At 39.0% G+C, this 23,011-nt stretch overlaps 1 protein-coding gene across 1 annotated transcript in view; it reads right to left on the bottom strand.

Annotated features, from left to right (window-relative positions):
- The window catches only part of Pik3c2g (phosphatidylinositol-4-phosphate 3-kinase catalytic subunit type 2 gamma), a 336,855-nt gene that overhangs the window by 259,187 nt on the left and 54,657 nt on the right, over positions 1-23,011 (bottom strand). The window contains exons 8-10 of the mRNA XM_045139435.1: positions 17,151-17,273; positions 9,513-9,546; positions 6,354-6,549 (exon numbers count right to left, since the gene is read on the bottom strand). Of these exons, the coding sequence (XP_044995370.1) occupies positions 6,354-6,549; positions 9,513-9,546; positions 17,151-17,273 (353 nt within the window). The remainder of the gene's footprint in view (positions 1-6,353; positions 6,550-9,512; positions 9,547-17,150; positions 17,274-23,011) is intronic.

Here is a 23,011-nt window from a genome sequence, read left to right as displayed (position 1 = left end):
GGTAGCTGGCTCACAAGCCTTTGGAGCCTGGATGCCTTTGCCCCCTATTTTGCAGTAGGTGGGCTGGGATTACTGGTGTTCTGGGATTACAGGCTTGCACTACTGAGTCTTGATCTATGTGGGATCTGGGGATTTAAACTCAGCTCACCACACTTGTGCAGCAAGCATTTTTACTTAGTGAGCCAACTCTCCAGCCAGGGTTCTGTCTGGCCTGCATTTCCAGGCTGAAAGGAAAAGGTACAAAGGAGGATGCCTGCTGACGAAGGGCATTACTTTTGTTTGTTGTGTGTGTTTGGTTTTCATTCTTGTTATTTGAGGCAGGGTCTCACTCTGCGGCAGACTGGCGTGTAATTCACTACGTAACCCAGGCTAGCTTCAAACTCCCAGTGATCCTTGGCCTTAGCTCTTCCCAAGTGTCCAAATTATGGACATAAGACAACAACCCTATCTTCAAATTAATTAATTTTATAAGAATATATACACATAAAAAGTAGTGGTATTTGTTTATTAAAGAGAGAGAGGCAGAGAGAGAATGGGTATGCCAGGGCCTTCAGCCATTGTAAATGAACTCTAGACACATGTGCCACCTTGTACATCTGGCTTATGTGGGACATAGGGAATTGAACCTGGGTCCTTTGGCTTTTTATGCAATTGTCTTAACTGCTAATGCATCTCTCCAGCCCTCCTGAGATGTTCTTATTCATGCATATAAAGTATGTTGACTTTATGCAGATTTCTATTTCTTCATATTATCAACCCATTTTCTTCCCTTGATCCACTTCCTCTTCCTTCATCATCCTCTTCCTATTAACACGCATTGTTTCAATCCCCCCCCCAGATTCCACATATGAGAGAAAATGTGATATTTGTATAAGTTGAACATATTTTTCTGAATGTTCATATCCTACAAACATGATTGCATTTTTTTCATGGATTGCTAGTACTGCATTGTGAGCATACCACGTTTTCTTCATCACTCTGTCGATGGGCACCTAGCCTGAGTCACACTGGCTGCTGTGAACAGTGCCACCAGAATGTGCTGCTACGGGTATCTATGCAGTAGACTGACTTTGGGTCCCCGCTGCTACCTACAGGCGGATCATGTTCTAGCTTGTCTGTGTTTCGTTGGGAAGCCCTCAAACTGAATTCTTAAGTAGTGACAATTGCTTACCTTGTATCATCATTAACAATGAACAAAGTTGACTTTTTTTCACCACTTTCTCACTGGTATCTGCTGCTTCTACTTTTCTGATTTAGCTCTCTTCAGTTATTTTATTTTTTTATTTTAATTTTTTTTTTTTTTGTTTTTTGAGGTAGGGTCTCATTCTAGCTCAGGGTGACCTGGAATTCACTATGGAGTCTCAGGGTGGCTTCAAACTCACTGCGATTCTCCTACCTCTGCCTCCCAAGTGCTGGGATTAAAGGCACGTGCCACCACACCTGGCTTCAGTTATTTTTTTGACTATTTCATACATGTATATAATGCATTGTGATCATATTCATCTGCATTAATCTCTATTCCTCTTCCACTCTGGCTGAATCCCTCCTGTCCTTTCTTTTTAAAAATTTACTTATTTATTTGCTTACTTGAGAGAAAGAGGCAGAGATAGGAAGAGAAAGAGAGAGAGAGAGAAAGAGAGAGAGAGAGTATGGGTGTGCCAGGGCCTTCAGTCACTGAAAATTAACTCCCACATGCATGTGCCATCTTGTGCACCTGGTTTATGTAGGTCTTGGGGATCTGAACTTTGGTCCTTTGGCTTTGCTGCAAGTACCCTAACCACTAAGCTACCTCCCCATCCCCTTTCCTGTCTGTTTCCTTAAGTCATGGAGACTAAATGTTGGTTGGCTGCAGTGAGAATCAGTTACTTGGGCAGGGGTAGCTGACCAGTGGCCACCCCACTGAGCAAAATGATTTAGAATCCATTACACTAGCATATAATGCCACTGTTTGCTTGGTATATTCACAGTATTTATATTACTAAAAATAACAATATAATGAATCAAGCTTATAAACGAGACTTTAGTGACATGCACAAATGACCCAGGATAAGCCTGTGCCTTTTGAGAGCAAAGGTTATGTACAAGGAGTCTATAGGTGCCATTTAAATGCTCCTCTTAAAGATGCAATCCTCTTGTAAGAAGCAATTTTAGCTTGCTCACATTCTTAGTCTTCATAATTAAATGTCACATTATTTTTGCTTGGATACCCTTTATTACATAATATCATTGCTATGCATATTATGCATTTATGCATAATTATTTTTTGCATTCTAGTTACCATAACCTAGTATGTTATTTATGACTGATTTAATATATTTAAAAATAATTTTTGCTGGTTTGTTTTAGCACCTTCTTCCACAACGTGATTATGTCTCACTCTTTTTTTTTATGTTTTCTTTTTTTTTTTAATTTAATTTATTAGTTTTCTTTTCAGTAAATACAGGCAGTTTGGTACCATTATTTAGGCTCATCTGTGATCTACCCCCTCCCATTAGACCCTCCTTGTTAATGAAAATGGGTCGTGCATTGTGGAGTTAGCCCCCAGTTATTAGTATGATAAATGTCTCTGCAAATCATGACCCAGTATGTAACTCTTTAATTGATTGTTTTTAATAACAAGTTTGTACTCTTATCTATTCCCTCTCCCTTGCCCCAGTTCTGCTGAGGGTCTTCTTTGGTGTAGTCATTGGTGTTCTTTTTGGGGACCAAGTAGTGTCAGTCATCTTGAGGGGGGGTCATGGTGCCTCAGTTTGTTCCCATCTCCCCTGAGACTCTTAACAATCTTTCTGCCCTCTCTTCTGCTATGGCCCCTGTGCTTTGGCAGGCATGATAGAGATCTGATGTAGCATCAAATTCTCTGTAGGCTCTGGATCTCTGTTTTGATGAGGTTCGAGTGGCCACAACATCTGTTGCCATCTCCCTGGAACTGGCTTCCAGGCTAGGCATGAGAGCTGTAATTTGGTCACCACTTGCTCTGAAATGACTTCTGGGCTCAAGCTGATGAGATGGAAGTGACCCATCTAATGGCAGTTAGTCAGCTATTATTGATGTATTGATGTATCCTGGTTCTTAGTGTTCTTCATCATCTGGCCCCTAGCACAACCTCGAACCAGGCACTTCCTTACCCAGCCCCCTGTCAATAATTATTACTAGCAGTTATTCTTACAGTTTTTCTTTTCATGGCTGCTAATTTTTCTGGACTTCTGAGTGATGTTGATCACTGGTCCTCAAGGTCTAAATTTTTTGTTTTTGTTTTTGTTTTTTGAAGGAAGGGTCTCACTGTATCCTAGGCAGACCTGAAATTTACTGTGTAGTCTCAGGGTGGCCTAGAACTCACGGCGATCCTCCTACCTCTGCTTCCCAAGCACTGGGATTAAAGGCATGTGCCACCACGCCTGGCTCACAGGGTCTAAATTTGCACCCTGGCTACAGTATTTTCTTTTCTTCTAGAGCATCTCTTGATGATCTTTATCATCACCACTTCTCTGTAGTCTCCAACTCAGCTTATTGATGAACTCATTATGACTCCATGTAACAATCTCACAGACCAAGTAAGACTTACTCATGCATTCAAGGGAGTTTACTCAGATAGATTCAACAAGTCTTTGTTCAGCATCTATAACATATTAGAAAATGTTTTGGATACTAGTGGTTGAGAAATTGTCGTGTACACAAGTGTGTATCATCATATGGACATGACAAAAGATGAATGGGGAAGAATTCATAATTTGCAAACATTAAGATAAAATATGCAATCTGTGGGCTTGGAAAAATGACTTAGTGGTTAAAGTACTTGCCTGCAAAACCATAGTACTCAGGTTCAATTCCCCAGGACCCATGTAAATCAGATGCACAAGATGGTGCATGCATCTGGAGTTTGTTTGCTGGAGGCCTTGGCAAGCCCATTCCCCCCCCCGCTCTCTCTCTCTCTCTCTGTTTCTCTCTCTGCCTCTCTCTCTCTCTAATAAATAAATAAAAAGAAAATAAAATGTATTACCTTAAATTTAAAAAATGCAATCTATACATAAGCAGATAAAGTTATGTCATCATGGAGATAACTGCATTTTTGATACATAGCAAGGCAATCTTAACATTTTTATTCTATCTTATAAGAAATTCAGATTAAAAATGAATGGATTTTTAATCACTACAATGAATATGTAAATTACCAGTTTAAATTAATTTATCCTGAGTAGGATATTGTTTCAGTAGTCTTTAACAGTGCAAACAGAGGGCTCTTCCAAGAAGACAGCCAGGAAGTGGACCATAATTCAGTGCCAAATCTATCAACTGTTTTATTTAAGTTATTTTTATTTATTTATTTTTTGGTGCATTGTGTATGTGGTATATGCACATATATGTGTGTAGATGTGCACACCTGTACACGCACACACACACACACACGTGGAAATCAGAGAATGATATCCAGTGTCCTCTTCTGTGTCTCTTCCACCTATTTCCTTCAGACAGGGTCTCTAGCTGAACCTGGAGTGCACTCGTTTTGGTTAGACTAGCTAACCAACGAGCTTCTCTACTCTACCTCTCATCACTGGGGTTAAAGGCATACACAGCCATGCCCAGCCCACAACACATAAGGCCAGCTTTTTACTTAGGTGCTGTGTATTTGAACTCGTGCCCTTATGTTTGCTTTGCAATCAATATTATCTACTGAGCTGACCCCTAAACTATGGATTTAAATTTGAGAGTTCTATATTTGAACACAATAGTTTCTAATTACTGTCATTAAATCTAGCCCTTATGACTAATGCTAGATTGACGTTACCAATGTATAATCCCCTCAATTGTCCGTTTGGATGCTTCTGTAGATCCTGCCTTACTTTCTCTATTATCATTTTCATGTGGTAGCTGCTACCGATATGCAAGCCTTGAGCCCGTCTTTTTCCGCAGTGTGCCAATATGGTGTCCTTGCAGAAATTTACTACAGAAGCCTGCCTTTCTTGGCTCTGGTGTTGTCTTTCTCACGAATTCTCCTGCTGCTGGGTCACGTGCTCTGGGGAACATCAAGTAGTAGGTCTTGAGGACAGTCAGGGGCATCTCTGTGGCAAGGCAAGGTACTGAGGATCCAATGCCTGCACACCACGAGGAACTTCAGATTGCAAAAGTTGTGCAAGGGATCTTGAAAGTGGACTCTTCTGCCCGAGAGTTTCTTGAGTCATCAGTTTGATTAAAGCTTGTGAACATTCCTGATCTAGGCCCATCCAGCTAAGGTACTCACTAGATTCCTGACCCCCAGTTTGTTGTGGTAAGCTGAGAAATTTTGGGTAATTTTGACATGTAGCAATCAATAGTTACATCCTTAGGAAATGTTATGTTAAGCCAAAAATTTGTCACCAGGCAAAACTTACTGGAAGGTTGGATGATTCCTTCAAAGAAGAATGGCAGTGTCTTGTTACTACGAACAGACTCCAGCACAAGCTTCAGAGTGTGTTCCTCTGAGTGACAAGCATAATGCAATTTCTTTCAACAAATTCTCAGTTCTTCATTGACAATAGGAAATTTTGCAGAGAAGTGTTATTTTTATCTATAATTATATACGCACTAATATGTATCTACCTTTATGCAAAAATACTTCAAAATGCTTTCGTGATTTCATGCTGCAAACAAGTGCTGAGAAATATAAGGGGCCATATTGTATAAGTATACCACATGTTTTAAACTTATAACGTACTTTGCATTTATATAAATGTGTGTTATGTATTTATAACCGTATTGCATATATTCCTCTGTATAAATATACATGTGTATATATGTTTGTAGTGAAACAGTAAGAATATTATTTTTAACAATGCAACACAATAGAGTCAGCTTAAATCCAGTGGTTTCCCATGCATAACTGTGGATCATTTACATTGTAACCTAAGTGATTCTTGCTTAAGTATCACTTTTTAAGGCACCAATTCCACACAAATTTCTACCACTCACAACTTCAGAGGGATCCAAATACATATATTTCCTTGTTTCTAAAGACTCTGTTATCTCTGCATGAGTGATCTCTCTCTTTCCCTCCTTTTAATTGTCATTAATTATTTAAATTCACTCACTAAAAATAAAATTTCAAGGGAGACACTAAACTAGAGGAGAACTTAACATGATGAGATACTGCCTACAGCCATAGTTTCTTAAAGTGGAGAAGTAGGACAGAGAGGAAATAAATACCCGTGGGACATTTCAAAGTGGCTTTTAAAATTAAGAATAAATCTATAGCTATTAATTTCAAAAATTTCATGAAAGATTTGCTCCTGAAAGTGAAAATAAGTCCAAGTGTGCTTTTACCTTGAAACCGGGTGAAAATTAGTTAATCCTTTCGTGGGCCACCCCCTCCCACGACTCACCTGTGTGCCCAGGTCTCTGGAATGTTGTGCAGGGCACACACTGTGAAGCTCAGGTGGGAACAGAGACCAGTGTGGACACAGGAAGTGCCTCCTGATGCATGCACAGGCCGGAAATCTGTGTAAAAACTGCTACAGTAGACATCAATTAGCTGGTGGATGGACTTAGATAGTTCAGTTGTCACTTCCTCTACAGAGCCTAAGGAAGAAAAAAAAAAAAGATAGAAATCAGAATGTCTGTGACATTAGCCATTAACTATAGCTCTGAAATTTCTTATAATAGGATTTAAATAAAATTTAATTAAAATGATCCTTCACCAACTGAAGCCAATTAGCCATGTGTGTCTCTGGAAAGAGCCTGGCTCAGCTGCTAACAGACTGGCCATCCGCAGACCTCTGTCGGCAGCAGCGCAGCATTTGAAAGGTCAGCTCTGGGTAACCAGCAGAGTTGCCTTTTGTTTGCACGTGGACTTTGGGTGGATGGTGGACATGTGTGCATGTGCCTTTGTATGCGTATGTGAGCAGGTGCACATGTATGTGTGGGTGTGTGCACATGTATACACATGCATTTGGAGGCCATAGGTCAAACATCAGGTGTCTTCCTCCAATGTTCTCAACCTTATTTATATATTTAACAGAAAAAGAGGGGCAGAGAAGAGAGAATGGGTGTGCCAGGTCCTCCAGTCACTGCAAACAAACTCCAGATATAAGAGCCCCCTTGTGCATCTGGCTTACGTGGGTCCTGGGGAATCGAACCTGGGTCCTTTGGCTTTTCAGGCAAATGCCTGAAACACTAAGCAATCCCTCCAGCCCTTGATCTTATTTTTGAGACAGGGTCCCTCTTCTGAATCCAAGTGTCACTGAGTTGGGTAGATTAGCTAACCAGCAAGCCTGAGGGACTGTCTTGTCTCTACGTCCCTGGCACTGGGATTATTGTGTGTGTCCACGCTCCCACACTCACCTTTTATACATGAGTACTGATGATTCATTCCCAAGTTCTCATATTTATTTATTTATTTGTTTGTTCATTTTCCAGGTAGGGTCTCACTCAATCCAGGCTGGCCTGGAATTCACCCACAGCAATCCTCATATGTCTGCCTTTTAAATGCTGGGATTAAATGCATGTGCCACCATGCCTGGCTTCTCATATATTTCTTATTGATTTTTTGTTTAGTTGGATATTGTTAGGTATCAGTCCTGGTAGCATTTTCAAATACAATTTTTTTACTCACTTCTTGCCCCCTTTTCTTGTGTATGTTCTCTGTATGATTAATTGATATGCTAATCAATTACAATTTGCAATCAATGTTCTTTTAGTTTATTATGGTTGTTTGCAGTTAATTTTCAGACAAGAAACATGTTTTGTATACATCTTATTATTTTTTTTTAAAGAGTAGATACTTTTAATGACTTTTTATTTTTGTGTATTTATTTGAGAGCAACAGACAGAGAGAAAGAGGCAGATAGAGAGAGAGAGAATGGGTGTGCCAGGGCTCCCATCCACTGCAAAGGAACTCCAGATGCCTGCACCCCCTTGTGCATCTGGCTAACGTGGATCCTGGGGAGTCCAGCCTCGAGCTGGGGTCCTTAGGCTTCACAGGCAAGCGCTTAACCAGTAAGCCATCTCTCCAGCCCCATCTTATAATTATTTAATGCCCATCCTATTTAAAGGATTTTTATACCATTAACTGAGCACTCCTCACACATGTTGTGATGATATCAAAAAGAGGCTTGGCAAGAAGGAAGAGACCTGACCATGACAGAGTACAGTGATGTCCCTCACGTAGCCGCGGGGCCGTGGAGAGGCCCGTCGTTGGTACCCATCTTCCTGGGGCCCGCTGTGAAGACCTGCTTCCTGCACACCTGAGTCCAGCCACTGGCACCGTTGTGTACGGAAACACATGCAATTGCCCTAGAAGTGGCTTCGGAAACAGAACACGAGCTAGCTCCTTTCCCCCTTTAGCTGCCCACCGTGCCAGGGCTGAGGCCCGTGGGCCCCGCAGGAAGGCACCCAGCAGAGGAGCCTCTTCCCACGCCTCCTTCAGCAGCTCTGCCCACAGCTAGACACGCTTTGTCGTTGTTGAACACAATTATTCACTTAGCTATGCGCAGATTCATGCAAAATTTATGGCAGTCAGATTTTACTTCTCTGTGTCATTTCTTAACTGGTGCCTTTGAAACAACAGCCTGGGGAAGGCGGGCTAACTGGAAAAGCTCTAATTAAATTTATCTGAGAAATCTGCCTAACAATTAATGAAGCAGAAGCTAGAAGGAGTATAAAAGTAATCCTAGGGCTGGAGAGATGGCTTAGTGGTTAGGGTGTATGCCTGCAAAGCCTAAGGACCCAGGTTGGATTTTCCAGGTCTCACATAAGCCAGATGCACATGGTAGCATGTGCGACTGGAGTTTGTTTACAGTGGCTGGAGGCGCTGGGCGCCCATTGTCATTCTCTCTCTGTCTCAAATAAATAAATAAAATTAATAAATGAAATGTTTAGAAAAACAAAAAGTAGTCCTAAAAGACGCCTCATCCAACTCTGGAGGCCAGCCAACAGGGCTTTTTCTGACCTACAGGGGGGCAGAGAATTATCATTTTCCTAGTTTCCAAATTGTAGGGATGAAGGTATAGAGGATGTCATGTTTTATTGACTTGCTGAATTATCACTTCTATCATTAAAAGGGATCTTAAGCACCTCCCTCTTGTGTGTTTCAAGTTGTATCATAGTATTTGGATGAGGAATACAAAAAAAAGAGGTTTGTGGTGGTTTGAATGTAAATGGCCCCATAAAATACTTAAAGATAAATATGAATAATAAAAATATAAAAAATATAAATACTTAAGAAGTATTTTTTAAGATAAAGCTTTCACTTAAGTCTTCAGCAGCTAGTCCGGAGGGAGGAGCTGTGTCACTGGGGAAGATCTTGAGTGAGGTCCTGGGTGAGTGTTCAAAGTGTTGCCTGTTGATTCTCTGCTAGGGTGGCTGCTGAAAGGAGCCGCACGATGAAGGTTCCCCTGAAATCTGTCAGTCTGTCCTCCCGGAAGCTGCATCCAAGCTTGGGTGTTTGTTCCAGCAAGGAGAAGATGACTCCAACAAGGGTCTACAATTCAAGTTCTCTCTATATTTTACTTTTTTTTAAATATTTGAGTGTATCTTTTTCTTACCTGGTTTTGAAGTATCTGATTTTTGATGAAAATCCTAAAAAATGAAAGATACAAAAACATATCTGTTATTCAAATTCAGGATGAATTCAGAAAATATTCAAGCAAGTAATACAGAGAATCAAAGCATTACAATTTTTCTGGAAAGAAAATATGACCAAAATATTTCTTCATAGCATTTATCCATGTTTTTTACTGATCAAAACAAGTCTATATCCAATAACAAAAGAAAATAAAACCTTTGACCATTAAAATGAACAATGTAGATTATTTGATTTTTTTAAAAAGAGAAATTACTCACAAAACCTCAGCCTTCTCATTTTTAGAGTAGGCCTTCAGATATTTAGTGTTTATAGTCCTCCCATGATGATAATTAATCTTCTTAATATTTTCTTTTGATTTATTTATTTGAGAGAGGGAAAGAGGCAGAGAGAGAAAGAGAGATAGAGGGAGAGAGAGAGAGAGAGAGAGAGAATGGGCATGCCAGGGCTTCCAACCACTGCAAACGAACTCCAGATGCATGTGTCACCTTGTGCAGCTGGCTTATGTGGGTGCTGGGGAATCAAACCAAGGTCCTTTGGCTTTGCATGTAAGCGCCTTAATCACTAAGCCATCTCTGCAGCCCCAATAAATAATCATTTGACATAAGCACATTTCTCATTTGTTCAGTGTAGTATATCTGTCTCATTATTGTTACTCAGATACAAGCCATGAAAAATATTGTATATGAATTTGCTATGAATTTTCGTCCTTCTTTTTCTAAAGGCAGATTAAAATAACTCATTGTCTAAACTTGAGAGAAATATTTAGAATCATATCCTAAGTAAAAATCACAAGGAAGAGCTGGACGTGGTGGCGCATGCCTTTAATCTCAGCACTTGGGAGGCAGAGGTAGTAGGATTGCCATGAGTTCGAGGCCACTCTGAGACTACATAGTGAATTCCAGGTCAGCTTGGGCCAAAGTGAGGCCCTACCTCAAAAAACAAACAAACAAAATCACGAGGAAAATGTCACTGTTTTTGTTATTTTTCCTTTTTTGATGTCCTTGTTCATAGTGCAGTGACTGTTTCTTTTCTTTGTTGGATGTCTATAATTACTTTGATAATTTAGGATTATAGAATGTGGTTCACAGATTCACTTAAAAATATTATTCCAACACATAGGAAAGTTAGAAAGTTTAATTTTACAATATGTTGTATTCTAATTTTCATACTTTTTTTGAGGGAGGATCTTGCTCTAGCCAAGACTGACCTGGAATTCATTATGTAGTCTCAGGGTGGCCTTGAACTCATAGTGATCCTCCTACCTCTGCCTCCCCCCAAATGCTGTGTGCCGCCATGCCAAAGGCATGTGCCACCAATGCCCAGCTTAATTTTCATATGTATTTTTTAAGAGAGCACATGACAGAGAGTGAGCAAGAGAGAGAGTGAGAGATAATTGGCATGCCAGGGCCTCAGCCACTGATAACAAACTCCTGATGTTTGCACCACCTAGTGGGCATATGTGACCTTGCACTTGCCTCACCTTTGTGTATCTAGCTTATGTGGGATCTGTAGAGAGATCAAACATCAGTCCTTAGGCTTTGCAGGCAAGTACCTTAATAGCTAAGCCATCTCTCCAGCCCATTTTAATATTTGCATAATTTTTTAAAAAATTAAAAATAATTGTATATGAAATCCTGATATGTTGACCACTCATCTCAAAACACAGGTCTCAAGAGATCTTCCTGCCTCAGCCTCCATAGGAGTTGGAAAAACAGGAGTGTATCACCATGCCATACCCGGGGGGGGGGGTGCCTACACATGTATGTATGTGGAAGGAAGAAGACAACCACACATGTCGTTCCTCTCAGACATTGTCTACCTTTTTGTGTGTTTGTTTAAGATGGTGTCTCTTACTGTCCTGGAACTTTCCAAGTAGACTTGACGGGCTGACAAGTGAGCTCTGGGGATCTGCCTGTCCCACTTCCTCAGCACTGGGATTACAAACACATGCCACCATGCTTAACTCTGACCTAATTTTGTTTAATTAAAAAGACTAAAGTTTGTTTTATTAAAATTGTAATTCAAGCAAATAAACTAGGGAATGTTTATTTCCCTGCATTATATAACTTGTTCCAGTACTTCTTTGGAGAGGGACCATTTCTGTCATGATAAAATATAATCAAATTTGTATGCAACTTTTCACTTCCAAATACCATTCACCTTAGAAGCATTTCTACTTGCTAAAATATTCCACTAGAATATGGCATTAGCCACAATCACAGCATCCACCTACACACCATGCATGTGGATAAGACCATTAAAGATGTTAACCTGGCCTAACTAGAATTCAATTTATTCAGAAATGTAGACATGTATTACAAAATTACCATGACATCCACCTACACTGTAATGTGACAGAACACATTTTCCACTTTGTGCTTCGTGTGTGTGTGTGTGCAAGTATTTAATAGAACTATATTAGCTGACTTTCTGCAACACAATCTGAAGTAGAGAGGGTTGTTTTCAGTGCTAAATACACAAATGTTAGAAAATGTAAATGCATTTATGATATAATTCCTCATCTTGCCAAAACTTACATTTATTAAATACCTAATTACTTCCCTATATGGCAGGAAATAGACTCTTAAAAGATGACTGGAAGTGTTGCCAAGAAAAAGCAAAGATCAATATTCAGTTTATTGGCAACGACCTTGAGTCCTGAGTATTTCTTTAATCTTAGGTTCATGGTGGGTGGACAGACTGGGTTGTTTTGCCATTGTTACCTGCTGTTGGTCAGCACAGAGATTCTGCAAAATCTATTTAGTATTTGTGCTTCAGATATGAGATGTTAGATATTTTGGAGAAAATTCTCTTTCACTTCCTTTATGGAATTTCAGGAAATGAATATTTTGACAAGAAAACACTTATTCCCAGGAGCACTTTAGCATCATGTGGAGTGCTTCATCCTGAGATTTTCTCTTCCTTGTTGGGGGACATGCTTCTAGTGTCTACGGGTTCACCGAGAAGTGGAAATGCACGTTGAAAATCGGCCTAATGGTCTTAGCAAAAGAGAAGACACATGCTGACAATTTCACATCCAGTCTTCTGTGCAATGGTGCATATTTATCATGAAGCCAGTGCTTGATGGCCAGCAGATGCTGGTGACCTAGCTGTGGCTGTGAGAATCAAAGCCTTCATACCAATGTCAGCAGGAAGATTCACACTATCTCCACCAGCCTCATTCCCACCCACAAGGAATAGCAGTGGTTCCTACTCAAGACACACTTTCTCTTGAACCCTGTGTTAATATTATTTCTAATACAAGAATCCTACAGATTCTATGATAAATAAGAAAATCAGAAAAACAGAGAGGTTAATTAATTTTGCACTGCATACTCATCTGAAAAGTATTAGATCTTGAGTTCACATCATTTTATCATCAGCTCTCGATGTTTGTAATGTTTCTAAAGTTTAATACTCTTAGAGAAACTAATTGCTCGTTGAATGCCAACTCTCACTGCCTTGGTATCTTGACTTAACTTCATGCAGTAGGATGGTTTTCTTTGTAATTCTTGTAATTCTTAAATTCTTATAATTCTTAGGTTTTAAGTTTATAAAAGTACTTATTCTCAAAACAAACCTAATGCTATGTTTTTAAAGACTATGGTATAATTTGTTTCTGCTTTGTCATAGAATAGAAAAGTATGATCCGATATAAGGTGACCACATCAGATTTCATTTTGTGATTTTTTTTTTTTCCAGTGCTGGGGGCCTGTAGTTGCTAGGCAAGTGCTCTTCCGCTGAGCTAAATCTTCAACCCATATCAGATTTCTTATCTCATTTTCATCTGTGCAGCCTTTAGATCTTAATAAGTACACATTAGGGGACTGGGGATTACATAATTCCTTTGTTTGCTTCTATAATAAACAAAAAGAATATATTTCTTCTGTAAGGCCAACTTGGGGGCATGGAAATATACAAAATATGCTTAGATATGAAAGTTTGGGATAATGGGTTAAGGACTGATTTCTTTAATGCTTTCTGCTTTTAGCTTTTTTGCATGTGTGTAGTATGCATGATATACTGCATGCACAGATATGTATACATGTATGTGCCCTGTGTGCACACATGTGGCCAGAGGAAAATGTTGTGTGTCTTTATCACTCATTCATGGGTTTCCTTCAAAACAAAAGTCTTGAGATGGCTTAGCAGTTAAGTTGCTTGCCTGAAAAGCCAAAGGACCTCAGCTCAATTCCCCAGTACCCATGTAATCCAGATGCCCAATGTGGCACATGCATCTGGAGTTCATTTGCAGTGGGTGGAAGCCCTGGCATGCCCATTCTCTCTCTCTGTCTCTCTTTCTCTCTCCCCCTCTCTCAAATAAATAAATACAAGCAAAATATTAAAAGACAGTCTCTCGCTCAACCCAGAGCTACTGGTTATGAGTCAGACTGGCTGACCCAGAGAGCTCCGGGGATACTCCTGTCTCCACCGCCAACATGGCGAGGTGGCAGCATGCAAGGGCAGTCCGAGCAGGTTGCCTGAGTCCTGGGGAATGGAGCACTGGCTGAATCAGGCCTCGATGTTTGTGCAGCACGTGATCTTACCCACTGAGCCATCTCCCAGCCCCTGGTTTTAGGTTTCAGCCAGTGCTCTGAATGTTTGCTAACATGCGTCCATGGCACCTCAGGTGTGTCACTGCCACTGGTAATGCAATATAATATCTTTTTAGAAAGAAACTCATAATGATGTGCCAGAGGACTGGGGGAGGACAGTGGAGGCGGGGTGCTGCGTGATAGCTGCAAGCACTAAGGAATGCTTCGTCTCCAGCCGTGCCCATGGAGAGTGGAAGACATATGTTCGGCTGGCTCTTGGTTACAAGGCTTTGGGTGTTGCCAACAAAATTGCGATCATCTAAACTGGATGCAGTTGATTAATTCGAAATACACTTTTTCTTTTTCTTCGCTGCAAAAATGTTACAAAACTTCTGATTGTTTCCACTGTCTAATTTTATAAAACAAGTTCTGATTAAAATAAGATATTGCCATACAGTGAGGCATTGAATTTTCCTAGTCAGACATTTGAAAGTGACAGAGTAACTACTTAGCACAATTACACTCGAAGTCAATCTTCTGAGAATTCGACATTGGTATATTTGAAGGAAATGCTAGCCTTGCCGTTCTTTTTTGCACAGGAGAGGAATGCATGTTCACTGTCTAAAGAAGAGAATGTCAAGGTTCAAATCTCTGTGTGATCACTTATTACTCTTTGATACCCAAGCACCTTGAACATCAGCATTTAATAATGTGACTATTAGAATACCAAACCCATGTCATTGCTGTGAGGGTGAATTGAATTTAAATTATATTCAATGCACAATATCTATGAAATGTTAATTACTGTGGAGTTCTCATTTCATAAGATTTCAGTAAACTATGGTCACATACATTCTAAATGCATTACATGGAATATTCCAGAAGAAAGCATTTCATAAGCTTGAATTTGTATATCGATTCTGACTAGTGTGATGAACAACTTTTCTGCCCAGCACCTTCACACCTGGGACCTGAATCACCTCTTTGACTAGAATATTCACACCATATGTGCAACTTACCTGTTAGTCACTTAGGAGCCTCCTTGAGTTTCTGGGTTAGCTGCATGGGTTTGCATTGCCAATGCTCATACAATTCTTAGTTGACTTAATAATGACCATGAAGGGACCAAGAAAAGATGCTGGCATTTTTACATCATATTTTTATACTTCTTGTGTATTTATTGTAATAATAATTAATTCCCTAAAGTGTTTAGTTTGCAAGACAGACTTTATCATAGGTATATGTATCAGTTACTCTCTTGTTTCTGGGACAAAAGTACCTGACCAGAAGCTTAAGGAAGGAAAGAGTTCACTTTGGATTACATGTCCAGAGAGCTGAGTCCACCATGGTGGAGAAAGTGTACCAAGAGTGAACCCTACATCAAATCTGGATAGAACCAGTGAGGAAGGTAGAATCTAATGATTGTCCAGATAGCCTTTGTCTTCAATTTTTAGTTTAATTTTATTTATTTGAGATAGAGAGAAAGAAGCAGAGTGAGTGGGGCCTCTAGCCACTGCAAACAAACTCCAGATGCATGTGCCACTTTGTGCATTGGGCTCATGTGTAGGTGCTGGGGAATTGAACATGGGCCCTTAGGTTTCTCAGGCAATCACCTTAACTGCTAAGCCATCTCTCCAGTGCACCTTTGCCTTTTAATACTGTCCAGGAACTGAGCCCATGGGATGCTAGTGCCCAAAGTTAGGGTGGACCCACCCACCTCAGCTAATCTAATCAAGAAAATCCCTCAAAGTTATGACTCGAGGTTTCTTTCCATGGTGATTCTAAATCCTGTCACATTACCTGCCTGAGATTAAGCATAGCAGTATGTTTGTGTATGAACAAACATGGAATACACAGGAGTTGGTATTATGGATTGTTTTAGAGATCTCCATGGGGATAATAGACATATCTTCTAAAAATAAAAGGGGTCTATCACATTATTAATTATGATTATTTTATCACCATTATCATTGGAGCATATTTTTATAAGACAGTAAAAGTAGATACACTGTGAGATGTTATATTTTTCTTTGCAGATAATTATGCTCATAATACTCTTTTTTCTAATATATAAAGACTCATACAATTTCTATTGTCTAAACACTTCCAAACAGGAAATTAGAAATGATATAGTTAACAGATTTTTCTCAAAAATCATCGTTCCAGTGTGCACACAATATTCAATCAAAGACACACGCAGATGCTGAACTCTTCTTCCCCGGGACACACAGCATGGGCACTGACAACCGCATGTACGCCCGAGCTAACGACCACCTGTGACAGTCTGCGCATGGCCACACACCATGAGCTGTGAATACAGTGTGCCAATCTGTCTAACTGCATGTGGGCGCTGTGTGCACATCCATCTAACTGCATGAGGGCACTGTGTGAAAATCCATCTAACTTCATGAGGGCACTGTGTAAAAACCCATCTAACTGCATGTGGGCACTATGTGTACGCCCATCTAACTTAATGTGAGCACTTTGTGCACATCCATCTAGCTGCATATGATTGCTGTGTGCACACCCATCTGAGTGCCTGTGAGCACTGTGCACACATCTGTCTAAGTGCATGTGCGTTGTATGCATATCCACGTAACTGCCTATGAGTACTGTCCAACACATCCATTTAACTTTATATGTGTGCTATGCACACATTCTTAAAACTGGTGGTGGGTACTGAGTGCACATCCATGTAACTTCATGTGAACACTGGGCACACATCCATCTGCTGCATGTGAGTATTGTGCACATATCTATCTAACTCCTGTAAGTACTGTGGGCACACTTATCTAGTTGTATGTGAGTGCCAAGTTGCAAAGAGACAGAAGTGAAATAACAGGATAACCACACCCTTTCAAAGTAGAATATGCTTCTTAACTTAATGGAATCTATTTGGCATGATAAAACCTAGACGCTGTTACCCTATCAATATTAGCAGATGCTGTTTGCATGCACACACAGAAACACACACACAAACAAGTATGTAACTGTGTAGAAAATTTCAGTCTTGTCTATGAATTATTGAACTCAGACCTAACAGAGTTACTAAGCATACTTACCTCTGCATTCCTCTGAAGATGTAGATTTAGTTCATTGACTGCATCGGTAATTTCTTTGGTTTCAATGCACCCCAGAATGCTGCAGATATTTTTCACTTCTCCAGCAATATTACCCACAAATGGCTGTAGGTGACAAGATTCACATATAACTAGTCATTAAAATTTAGAAGACCTCCCTTGTCTGGAGACATTGGTGTCCTCACATTGAAAATGAGACTCTGGTACTCCTTGGGTGAAGCCAATATTTATATTGAACGAATGCTCACAGGTAGAGCCTGACAGAACTCACTCAAAGCAAATTTATTTACATAATGATCCTGCTAACTAACCCAGATATACTATTGCACTGCCTGAAAAAAAATGAGAAAGAAGGAGAGAGAGGAAGGAAAATGAGGAGGATAGAAAGGCTGAAGATGATAAAGAAGAGAGGGTAAGATGAGATAGATACTTGGATTCACAACACAAAAATATTTTCAGACTCCCTGTCATGGACAAAACATTATCAATAGAGGACCAAGACATGAATTTTACATTAAATGGTTATTGTTTCACCTCTTTTGTTGAAAAAATGTAGTCCTTATTATGTTCCCTCTACAACTTAAGGGATTTCATAAATGCCAATGACAAACCTAGGAGTAATCTTTAATTAATGCTACAAGAGGCAAAACAGAGATTCCAAAAGTGTCAACAGACTTAATTAATCAGCTCAAAGTAAAGGGATGTAATTTAGTTAAAATATAATTAAAGTCTTTCACCTTAAAGTGCAACTGATTATTTTAACATGGGAAAGAAAATTCTACCAAAAATCCCTATGACGGAATGTCAATTGTTCCATGAATGTGTGAACTCATGTGAGCAGCCCGATTGAGTCTGAGCTGGCTACGAGAATTACACTTCACTGATAAATTCAATCAAAAGACATATGCCCTTAATAACTATGGAGCTAAAAATCACTACATTTTCCATTTATACCATAAATACTAGAGCTTAGTTTGGGATATTGTATTTCAGTGTGGATTTGACAAGTTGGAATTTTTTCAATGAAAAGTATTTGCACTATTGAGATACTGTTAATACAGGCATTGGGACCAGCACAGAAGACAATACTTTCAGCTCTATGTTCATATTCCATGTATTCAAATCCTGACTCTTTCAACCTGTAATGGTTGTTAAAGTTGTTAATTTCCATATGCCTAAGAAGCCTCTGCAACAGAGCGGGAAGGTGTTATTAGGATTGCTGTACAAATTGAGTGATGTCACATCTAAAACTGCCTAAAGGGTAAATTTAGGTGTTTAATTAATTTTTCACTATGCACATGTTTCAGCTTATAGAAGAAAGCAAGCTGTGCACAGATGACTGATAGAAAGAGAACTAAAATGACAGAAACCCATGTGAGCAAGCTGCATTCCACGTCAACATGTGAGATACAAATTTGTGAAAATTCCTAAATATTACTAATTGAAATGCAAATGCCAAGTTGTCTTGGGTTATTAGGCATCTGGTTGCTAATTTACTCTATCTCCTATGCCAGTCTTTCAGTAAGTACTTCTTATCTGATCTACTTATCACATTTGATATTCACAAAACTCTGGAAGACAAGTATGATATATTCACGAGTCACTGAGACGGCTAGAATATATTAAGAGAAATAATGCAAATATAAAATTAACGTGGTGATTAATTCAACATGAAAAACCATGAAAGGTTGGCCTAAAGATGATTCCAAAACTACATATTTGGGAGGTGAAGAATATGTAGGGACCAGACACTCTACAAGCTTGGACAAGATGGGAAGATTTTTAGGGGCATCATGGAAGTTTTCCTGACAGACATGGGTGGTACAGGGAAGCAGGGGCCTAACTCTGCACCTACTGGGTGAAGAAACACTGATCTATATGCATGCATGCACCCCACCAGCATGCTTATGTAAACATTAAGTGAATTGTAAGGGGAGTTAAAAATAATGAGTAGGTACACCTTAGCCTACAACACAGGACACGTGACAAGAGTTCATTCTCCAGATGATAAACATGTAGAGGGAAATTCTAGCCTGAGAAGCAGCTCATGTGGGGGTGATGCCTGGGGAGGACAGCGCCTGGCTTAGGTCCTGGGTGAGAGATTGCCCACTCTGGGACAAGCCTCAACCAGTTGCTTGGCAGCAGCACAAGGAGCAAGCTGGGGCTGACTCCTGCTAGCGTACACCCTATGGGCTGTGACTATGGACAGTGCAGAAGAAGAAAACTTTAATGGTCAGGAGATTTTTGAAGGTTTTCTCTGTCCAAAGAGGTTTTTTTTTTTTTGTTTGTTTGTTTGTTTTTTTCTTTTCACCAAGGAAAACTAACACACTCATCTTTTGTTATTTGAAGGCATGGAATATTAATTTATATTAACCTATGGTAGAAATTTGTGTTAAGAACTACAGCAGGTCATTGCTGTGGTTTGGATGTGACATGTCTCCCACCAGCTCATGTTTGAAGATAATGAATATTTCAATGGTGGGGAACATTTTGGTCACAGATGAGGAGCAACATCAGCCAGAGACTGCAGATTAATATACCACAGGAGGGTAGTTGGTTGTTCTAGAAAATTTTAGCTCAAGAAAAAAGCAAAAAATCAAAGGAAGCATGATAATCATATTCAAGGGAAAGATGATTAGATTTATAGGAAGCTAACAAAAAATTAGAACAAAGGATTGTAAATTTAGGGAAGTTAATTTTTGATTAATCTGAGAGCATGTATTTCTTTTGCCCATCAACAGTCCATCATGGATGATGGAGGACAGCATGGGGCCCTCATCTTTCCCCAAGGAGCCGTTTGCAGTTAATGGAGGAGTGGGCGACACATTCTGCTGTAGTATAACCATCAGAAGTTTTATGTGCTTTAGTAAAAAGCCTCTAATATTGCTCATACAGGCAGGCCTAATTGAACTCAGCAGGACACTCACACACAAAAGAAAACAAAAGGACATCAAAATCAAAGCCAAGGAGGGGAATAGTTGGGAAGAAAAGGATCAATGTAAGGGATATGTGGGGAACAAGGAAAGGTAATGGAAGGGGAATGTGATTAAAATACAGTGTGTAGATTTATAAACTTGTCAATAAAAATAATCAAAAATATTGGTTAAAAAATTACATGCATATAAGCAGTCAGAAAAGCTTACAGACTTCTGTAATTCACAGGAGTATGGGATAGCATAAATCCCCCCCTGACTCTGATTCTTTGAGTTCATAAAACTGTGAGCAATGATATGCTATTGTTTTATGAGTTACAAATTCAGAAATTATTGTAGAACATTTGAGATATACAAGGCTTGGAAGGAAAAATATTCTGAGACTTTATTGAACATACCTCAAATGTATTATGAGCTCTAGGAAAAACAGGCAGAAGACTTTTTTCTCTGGGATCTCCCTGGGAATCAGAACAGAACATCATGAAAATGACAGAGAACAAAATAGCACAAGTGTCTTCAGCTGTACTGGAGGAAAAAAAAATCTTAATTTACACGGTCATACCAAACCCATCACCTCCCATGTTTCATATAAACGTTCATGAATATATATATAATTCTTCTGAAAATTATCAAAACCAATGATGAATTTGGGAACCAAATAAAAGCAGAGAGTTCTATTAAATATGGAACCTCATTTACCCAAATTCTTTCAGAATGCAGAGGAAGAAGCAATACATCCTAACTGATCACTCTCCTGTATAAAATAAAAGCAGAGAGTTCTATTAAATATGGAACCTCATTTACCCAAATTCTTTCAGAATGCAGAGGAAGAAGCAATACATCCTAACTGATCACTCTCCTGTATAAAATAAAAGCAGAGAGTTCTATTAAATATGGAACCTCATTTACCCAAATTCTTTCAGAATGCAGAGGAAGAAGCAATACTTCCTAACTGATCACTCTCCTGTATAAACGCTGCTGCTAAACTCTAACAATATGTGAGGAAATAAAACTATGACTTGATGTCTTTCAGAACCATAGATATAATATATTCTGCAATCTCAGTTAACAAGAGCTTGAAATGTATAAAAATTATTCTAGGTTATTAAAGTGTATTTTATCCCGTAACTAGAAATAGCTTTAATATTTGAAAAGAATAAGTAAAAAGCATTAAGTAAAACATTTGAGAAAATGTATCTCCATTTAAAACCTAAACTTTCTGGAAACTAGGGAGAGAGGTGAACTTTATCAACCCACACAAAGCAACTAACTTTGCCTCTCTAGCTGAATATTAATGGGGAATGACTGTAACTTTCTGTGACTAGCAAGGCCGAGGCTCTCCTCAGCCCTTCAGATAATGTCCCAGGGCTGCTTGTGATAGTACTCACGAACAAGGCCAGAGATGTGAAACTCTATGATTGGGGGGAAAAAAACTGGAAGAAAAAGAAGAGATAATTGCATCTATAAAAATCCTAACAAAATGACAACAATAATTCCTATAAACAAAAAAGCAAATTTTCCAGCTGGGTGTGGTGGCACACACCTTTAATTCCAGCACTTGGAAGGCAGATGTAAGAGGATTATTGTGAGTTCAAGGCCACCCTGGGCTACAGAGAAAATTCCAAGTCAGCCTGAACTACAGCGAGACCCTTCCTCAAAAACATAAAATAAAATAAAATAAAAATAAAAATAAAAAAAATAAAAATGTTACATTTTTCCAAGGCATAGACTACCATGTGAGATATGAATGTCAATTTTGTTTCCATAAATTATCAGCAACTAGAAAATGACTGGAAACACTAAAATATGATACAATGTAATATTGTGAAAGTATAATATGTAGTATACTTAATATTAATTATTAGACATTGACATTAATATAATGCAATCATATATTAATATATATTAATAGACTCAATAGTATTGTGAGCAAGATGCCTTAGAATGACAAATATTTTTTTAAATCTAATTTGGGAGAACTCCTAGTGCATAATTTTAACACTTTCTAGAAAAACCTGGCACTTGAAGAAGTGTTGCGATGATACAAAGATAAAACACATAATCTAGAACTTGATCTAAGGAGTAAAGTTAATTATTTTTCACAATATAGTTAAAATTATAAAATAAATAATACTTAAAATGAATTGTTCAGTAATAATTATTTATTCATTTATAGAATTAACTCCTTGCATACCCAAAGAATAATATGAAATGCATTATATCACTAAAAACAGCTGTAACTGTGAAGCCTTGAAAATGCTTGTGCCAAGTTGCGTAGGCTGAGCTGTAGTAAGTACTATATAAAGGCATAAAGTCAGACTAAAATTCATAAAATCATAAACTGGGTCTGGAGAGATTACTCAGTGGTTAAAGCTGCTTTCTTGCTTTCTTGCTGCTTTGATTCTCCAGTGCCCACATGAAGCTAAGTGCACAAAAATGGTGCATGCATCTGGAGTTAGTTTGAAGCAGCAGGAGACCCTGGCATGCCCCATGTTCTCTTTCTCCTTCTCTTCCTCTTTCTCTCTCATATTAAAATAAAATATTTTTGAAGTCTTAAATTGGATTTAAAAGGCTTAAAGGTGTTGGCCTTTTGGGTGCTGTTAGGAAATGGAATAAGCACACCAGTTGCAGCAGGGGAAAATTATTTTCAATAATGTATCATTTTTGTCGCAATGAACTTGCATCTAGAACATATGAAAATTTTTCAATTCAGGTACAAGAGAATACAAAGTCTAACTTTTACAATGAGCGAATTATTTTGATGTCACTTGATAAAAGTTGACAAATGGCCTTGAATCACATGAAGATCATTCATTATCTTTAATCAGGTAGGTAATGTGGGTTCCTGTAACCCCAGCTCTTGGACAGATGGGAACATGAACCACAGGTTCTAGGCCAGCCTGGGATACA

The sequence above is a fragment of the Jaculus jaculus genome, chromosome 22 (genome assembly GCF_020740685.1).
Source record: "Jaculus jaculus isolate mJacJac1 chromosome 22, mJacJac1.mat.Y.cur, whole genome shotgun sequence".
Lineage (NCBI taxonomy): Eukaryota > Metazoa > Chordata > Mammalia > Rodentia > Dipodidae > Jaculus > Jaculus jaculus.
This window is presented reverse-complemented; position numbering and strand designations above follow the sequence as displayed.